The sequence below is a fragment of the Tachysurus fulvidraco genome, chromosome 22 (genome assembly GCF_022655615.1).
Source record: "Tachysurus fulvidraco isolate hzauxx_2018 chromosome 22, HZAU_PFXX_2.0, whole genome shotgun sequence".
NCBI lineage: Eukaryota > Metazoa > Chordata > Actinopteri > Siluriformes > Bagridae > Tachysurus > Tachysurus fulvidraco.
The window spans coordinates 12,418,710-12,426,209 of NC_062539.1; the positions used below are offsets into that span (position 1 = coordinate 12,418,710).

Consider the following 7,500-nt stretch of genomic DNA (forward strand, 5'->3'; position numbering starts at 1 on the left):
CACATATTCTAATAGCATGTATTTAGGAGAATGTTTTTTTCAATAGGATGAGAGACTGGAGAGAGAGAGAGCGAGAGAGAGATAGAGAGAGAGAATCTTTTCATCGGGTAGAAAGAAGGAAAATAGGCCCTGTATACAAAAGAAGCTTAAAAGGCAACCTGTAGAATGTTTTTTTTCCTTTGCAAGATTAATATATAACCTCATTCATGGATACTGAGCCCCGGCTCCTTCTGTCTTTGTTTGTTCGTCCCACTTGAAGCAGCCATTGGGTGAATTAAGCGTGTAGTCTGTAATGGCCTCTATTATCCAGGCCGTGGCAGTGAGACACCTAGCACCAGCTCACTGTGTGTGTGTGTGTGTGTGTGTGTGTGTGTGTGTGTGTGTGTGTGTGTGTGTGTGTGTGTGTGTGTGTGTGTGTGTGTGTGTGTGTGTGTGTGTGTGTGTGAACCATGGGAATATGTTCATGCAGGTCAGCCATGTCACTGCTTCACAATACGCCCATTAAATATAGACAGCCATGGCCGACCCCGTCACAGACACCAGGCAGGAGAAGCTTTCAGGAATCTGCTGGTTAAAAATCTGCTCTTATATTCAGCTCTAGGATTTTTATAGAATTCAGTTTAAACTCCTGAAATCTGCAGTCGTCACTTTATCCTTAATTAATGTTTAATAATGGCTCTAACGTTGAACCTGGAGGATCTTTACATGCAGCCGTCCAGCATCAAGGAGGCCTCCTGTGTAGAAAAGTGCAGCAGTACAGAAGCTTTCATCTGCAGTAATTACAGTCGAATTCTCTACTCTGAAAGAGCACTATCTCTATTCCCGTCATCCATATTAAAATTAGAAAAGGTAAAGGCACCTCCTCAACACCACAGAGTGCTGAAGTACCTTTACCTGTTTACGACACCAAGCTTTCAGCCATCCGCTGGTGAACCTCTCAATTTATTATACACGTATAGAATTGAATTAATACATCTGATTCTGCTGATGCTCCTGATCACAGGTCAGTTTGTTTTATTTGACGTTGAACCTGTTTTATGTTTACATCCAACTGTGTGGAGAAATTATCCTCCAGGAACAAGAAAATCACTGTTTTTCTTTCCTGATTTAGTAGATTTTTTATATATATACGTATATATATATATATATATATATATATATATATATATATATATATATATATATATACTATAGATATAGATATAGATATATATATATATATATATATAGATATAGATATATATATATTATGTATGTATATGTATATACATACATTATATATATATAAGATATTTTTATAGCAGGACGAATGCTTCAAAGACATGACTTTTGCAAAATAATGAACAGAAATTGTTATTTCGAGAAACTTTTGCAAACACTAAAAAACATTTCAAAATTTAACTCAGAAATTTCAAGCAGGTCCTTTTGACCCCAACATTTTAACATAAGGGTTAAAAGCGTTACTAGCTGAAGTCATTGTGTGTTTGAAAGGCGGTGAGACCAAAGAGCTTTATTGGCCTTTTCAAAGCCGCAATAACAAACCCAACACCAGACGGCCAATAAAGAGACTTCCACTCCATTTAAAGGCTATTAATATTCTCCTCTGGCCTGCCTGCTTTCTTTAGAGTGACAGGTCCAGACACGCCCCTGAGTCTCACATACACACACACACACACACACACACACACACACACACACACACACACACACACACACACACACACACACAGACTGGTTAACGCTGTGTTTGTGGACAGTGCGTTGCTGCCTGGGTGAAATCGTTCATGCACAATCTGACTTCTTTCTCACAGGCCACTGAACTCTAATGGACCTTTACTGGTGTCTCTCTCTCTCTCTCTCTCTCTCTCTCTCTCTCTCTCTCTCACTCACTCTCTCTCTCTGTGTCTATCCACCTCTCTTCTCCTTCTGCTTTTTTCTGTCTCTCTCTTACACATTTTAGTGCTCTCTTTATTTCTCTGTAAGTTTTAAATCACTCGAACTACTCGTTTTTATAAACATTTCTGTCATTTTTAGGATGCTTTCTTTTTTTCTATCCTGAAGCTCTGAGTTCACAGTCACGGCCAAATAAGTGCTAATGTGCTGCAAGCTAAGTGGATTAATTGCTAACACATTAGCCTGTTCTGTTTAGTGGGCCGAAGTTAATGAGGAAATCAATAGGACGTATTTAGCCTAGCATTAGCAAAGCTGAATAATGAGTCCTGGCATGGATTCCAACAGAGATTCACAAATACTCCACCAGTACTCCACAAATACAAAATAAATTGTCTAACTCACTGTATTTAATACTTTTATCATTCACTTCAGCTACAATGTTCAAAGTTCAGTCATTCACATGTTTTAAAATGAATTTTATTATGTCTGTGTGCTCTCTGGACAACCATATGCATCTCTCTCTCTCTCTCTCTCTCTCTCTCTCTCTCTCTCTCTGTGTGTGTGTGTGTGTGTGTGTGTGTGTGTGTGTGTGTGTGTGTGTGTGTGTGTGTGTGTGTGTGTGTGTGTGTGTGTGTGAAGCAGAGTGGATGTGATGACTCTTGTGATGTTGACAGTCTGTGCTCTTGCAGCAGGTAAATCTGGAGATCAGTGCAGGTACACACACACACACACACACACACACACACACACACACACACAGAGAGAGAGAGAGAGAGAGAGAGAGAGAGAGAGAGAGAGAGAGAGAGAGAGACATGGCTGTATGCAGATATATAGTGCATATTTGCATTTTGTGTTTAGAAAGAGACGATTAGACGAGCTCTCCACATCAAACACTGCATCATTTACAGCTGAATAAGAACAAATAGAGAGAGAGAGAGAGAGAGAGAGAGAGAGAGAGAGAGAGAGAGAGAGAGAGAGAGAGAGAGAGAGAGAGAGAGAGAGACTTGGAAAGAGGGACGGGGGGCTAGAAGGGTACTGTTTATTTCAGTCTATACTGAATTATTTCCTGTATTTATTTATTTCTGTTGAAATATTTCCCATTTTTCCTGCTACTCTGCTTCATTTGTCGAAATAAAATGCTTCAAATAATTAAATAATTACACAAACACACAAATGTGTATACACACACACACACACACACACATACCCGTATACACACACTCGTATATACACACACAGCTCCTTCGTCTGTCTTCAAGGTCGTCTTGTGAAAGCCTCTGTTCCTTTTGCTGTAATTAAAGGCTCGTGCTGCTGTTTTCTCTGCATGTGGTAAATATTTCTGTTTATTACTTGTTCTTTGTTCATCTTCACCAAAACTCAAAGACAAGTGAAAGAAACTGAAGTGAAAAAAAGAAAACTCAAAGAAACAGTACAATTAAGGGCAGGAGAAGTGACGGAGTGTGCAGGTGGAATGGTGTGTGAGCTTCAGCATGCTGAAGTTTCACCAAAGATGGAATAGTTTTCTGACATATCAAGAAAAAATGCAATAAATCAGAAATAATCTGGGCTTTTACTAAATCCTGAAAAGAATCTTTCATAAACAGTAACGGCCGCTCACTGAGACTGTAAGGGATTCTTCCTGAACTTTGGTCTTATTTATATTAATAAATAAATATTTTCCCTGGGTAGGTCTTAATGTATAATTTAATGTTTCAGCTCCGATACAGTCACATGTGTTGCCTTTATGTGTTAAAACCTCACACTGGTTTAGATTTTGCTGCTTCAGGAGCATTAGTAGAATTATTAGATGATAGACTTCTGTTATTTGGCTGGCTGATGATGATGTCTTTAACATTAGCATCTGATGATGTCATCTGAGAGATCTGGGAGGCTTTTGTTTTTGGCTGTGTCTCAAATCATGCTCTGTTCCCTCTGCAGTCAGATTTAATGATTTTGGTCCCAGTATTCCACAGTGTTGATTGTGTGGATCTTCTGAGCTATATGTTCAGATTATTAACATCACCTTTGTGGAGCTCACACATCTGAGACTAGCAGGTTTTCCTCTAGTAAATAGTATCTGGACACAAATAAAAAATACAGACTGAAGAAGGAAATTTTAGTTTATGGTGAGTCAGGTATATCACTGATATATTACTGTATGAACAGAGTCTGTAACCATCACACTCCACACTCATTAATCAACACTACTAAGAACAGCATGTGATCCAGCACAAAGTTTACTCTTTATTTTCTTTACATTGTGCCAGTGATCATTGTTTTTACTCAAAGTCTGTCCATTATAATGACCTCTCTGTAACTGAGCTGCAGAATTACCCATACATAATGCACCAAATTGCTGATTGTGATGAATATGAAATGCAATAAGGTGTAAAGCTGATTATTTTGAGCTCAGGTGTGTCCATGTCAGGTGTGTGTGTGTGTGTGTGTGTGTGTGTGTGTGTGTGTGTGTGTGTGTGTGTGTGTGTGTAATATCTATAATAGACTGGAAAAATGCAGCTATCAGTGAACCTTGCCAAAGACCACACATCCTTTTCCCAAAGACAAAGAAGAATTATTAAGAGAATAAATTCTACCTTTGGCCGACTTGCTCTTCGGCACTTACACTATAATGAGTGTTGAAGAGGATTCAATAGCTTTAAGTTTTATGAAAGTGGACTGAAAACAGATTGTTGTTTACAAGAGACTTGCTGTTAAAAATATTTCTCAAGGACAAAACATGATTGGTCACTAGAAACACCACTTGAAGGTAGCAGCAAGTCTTTCAGTACAAGGTCAACATCCGTCATGGTGTTTCGGCAAAAGCCTCGTTAAACAACGCTGTTCGTTATGGCGTGATTATCGATCTGTTCCTCAATAGCAGCAGATGTGCTGTATAAACACTTCACTCTTTCTTACTATTCACTCCAATAAAAAAATAATAAATAAATACATAAAGCCTACCTTCCACATTTTTGTGTGTGTGTGTGTGTGTGTGTGTGTGTGTGTGTGTGTGTGTGTGTGTGTGTGTGTGTGTGTGTGTGACACAAACATTTATTTAGACCAGTCTCCTGGTCTTTACAGATATTTGTATATTTATCATCTCATCTTTTTTTAGGATTTGAAATTATTAATTATTTTTATTGCAGTTTTGATCATTTCTACCTGTTTTTGAGCATTAAGTTTTTACAAGAATAAAGTTACACACACACTCACACACACTGAGACCACATAGAGTGTTTCTTCATTTATTCAGAGTGTCTTATAAATAGCTTCTTTTTCTATACTGCTTATTATTATAAGACTGCATCCTGTCTCTCAGACACTTTTCCTGTTTCTCTGCTGGTGTTAATCAGTCAGCGTCAGTAGCCCAGTTAAAGTTTTACTTTAAATGTAATCTGTGTGAAAATCTCAACCTACATCAATCGGTCACTCCGGTTCCACGGCTACAGAAGGCTTTATTTTATTAAACACTGGTGGGAGGAACATGGTGGATGAAACGAAGTGGGGCTTGGTTCAGGAGCTGGAGAGTGATGGAGTGAGAGAGGACCGAGAATTGAGCTGTAGGAAAAACACTAAAAGAGGAGCTTTCCATTCAACACATTGTGAAAACACACACATACACACACAATTATACACACATGCAGGTTATTCAGGTGTGTGAGCTCCACTTGCACACAAAAAGAGACTCGTTCAGGTCTCACAGTAATTACACATAAGTGCTCAGACTCACATTTCAACAATAGCTGATATTTATAATGAAAAACAAAATGGTGTGAGTTACATCATGTGTGTGAGCAGTGTGGTTCACGTTGAGCAGCGTGAAAGACATGATACACTCGTGGGGTGAGTAATCTCCTAACAGGATCTTCAAACCTACACGAGACACAAATTTATCTCTGAACCGAAGAACAAGAAGAGATAGAGTTACATCAACCATCTGTGGGAAAGATGGCAAAGGAAAGGAAAGGAAAGGAAAGGAAGGAAAGGAAAGGAAAGGAAAGGAAAGGAAAGGAAAGGAAGGAAAGGAAAGGAAAGGAAAGGAAAGGAAAGGAAAGGAAAGGAAAGGAAAGGAAAGGAAAGGAAAGGAAAGGAAAGGAAAGGAAAGGAAAGGAAAGGAAAGGAAAGGAAAGGAAAATATATCAAGTGTCAAAATACAGAAGAGAGGAGAAGAGAAGAGAAGAGAAGAGAAGAGAAGAGAAGAGAAGAGAAGAGAAGAGAAGAGAAGAGGGAAATGAAAGAAAACAAGACAATCTAGAGGAAAAGATGCTACAATGATAAAAGGGGGAACAGAAATGAATGGAAAAAAAGAAAAGAAGTAAGAAGAAGAGAAGAGAGAAGAATGTATACGACAAAAGAGGAAAAAGTGAAAAGATCTGAGAAAATTGAAGGAGGAATACAGAAGAGACTGGAAATGAATTTAGGGTTCTTAAGAAATATTAGGCTGACATCTGAAAAAGGATTTTCTGTATGTGTGTGTGTGTGTGTGTGTGTGTGTGTGTGTGTGTGTGTGTGTGTGTGTGTGTGTGTGTGTGTGTGTGTGTGTGTGTGTGTGTGTGTGTGTGCGTGTGTGTTTAAAAAAAATTTTCTTTTCATATAGTTTATTGTTAAAAACTGACACTGAAAGGAATTTGATTGAGGGAAATATTTCCTTTTACAATATCAAATATTAACACAATTCGACTCAAAAGTAAATTATATCATAATTACATTTTTACATAAAAACGTTAAGAGCAAAAACTGATGATAATAATAATAATAATAATAATAATAATAATAATAATAATAATGATGATGATGATGATGATGATGATGAAGAGAGTTTGCTCTATACCTGAAGGGCACACATCTGAATGGGAAAGTGCGAACAGACAGTTATACAATAGGACATGGCGACAGAGTCTGATGACACTCACAATATCCTATTTTAAAAAAAGGAAATTTGGAACCAGAGAAAAAGGAAAGGGATGTGATGTATAAAAAAATTTAATATGCATACTTTTTTAAACCAGTGATATATACTACTGTTTCTATAAAGTGCAGCTCCAGATTCAGGGGACATTACCTCTAAAATGTAATTCTAATCCTAAAAGCTGTCGGGATAAATCCAGCAAGCTGTTGTGTTTATCCCACTTTTTCAAAAAGCATATTTAAATTTCAACAAGTGTGCAAGGATTATGGTGAGGTATCACATTTCAGCTGTGTCCTGTTTACTAAACAGAATGAAGAAAATCCAATGCACTCATGAAATCCCATAATGCCCTGCAGCAGAAAAAGCTCCAACAGATTTACCTTAATAAGGCTGAGAATATCCCTAATTTTTAGTTGCATTAGGTAAATGGGGTGTTTTAAACAGGTAACATAAATATAACTTAACTAAGGAAAAGTGGCTAGGGAAAGTCACCAAGGGCTTATGTTCTCTGCTTCTAATCCAGCAGCATACAAAGCTGGGGGCTGGAATGTCATGTGACTGTATATTGTTTGGTGGCTCATTTAATAAAATGATTACACCAGTGTGTATCGTAGTGGGAGTGTGTTGTGTTTTAATAATTCATATACATTTAAATAACAAGTCCAATAAAGAGTCAGTGGTTATTTTTGGCTGGACTC

The 7,500-nt window shown here is 37.8% G+C and overlaps 1 protein-coding gene across 1 annotated transcript in view; it reads right to left on the reverse strand.

Annotated features, from left to right (window-relative positions):
• Positions 1–6,697: 6,697 nt before the first annotated feature.
• prdm13 (PR domain containing 13) overlaps positions 6,698–7,500 on the reverse strand; it is a 7,573-nt gene continuing 6,770 nt past the window's right edge. Inside the window, exon 4 of the mRNA XM_047806693.1 lies at positions 6,698–7,500. This exon is cut by the window's right edge and continues 1,313 nt beyond it. Within this exon, the coding sequence (XP_047662649.1) occupies positions 7,483–7,500 (18 nt within the window). The 3' untranslated portion in view covers positions 6,698–7,482.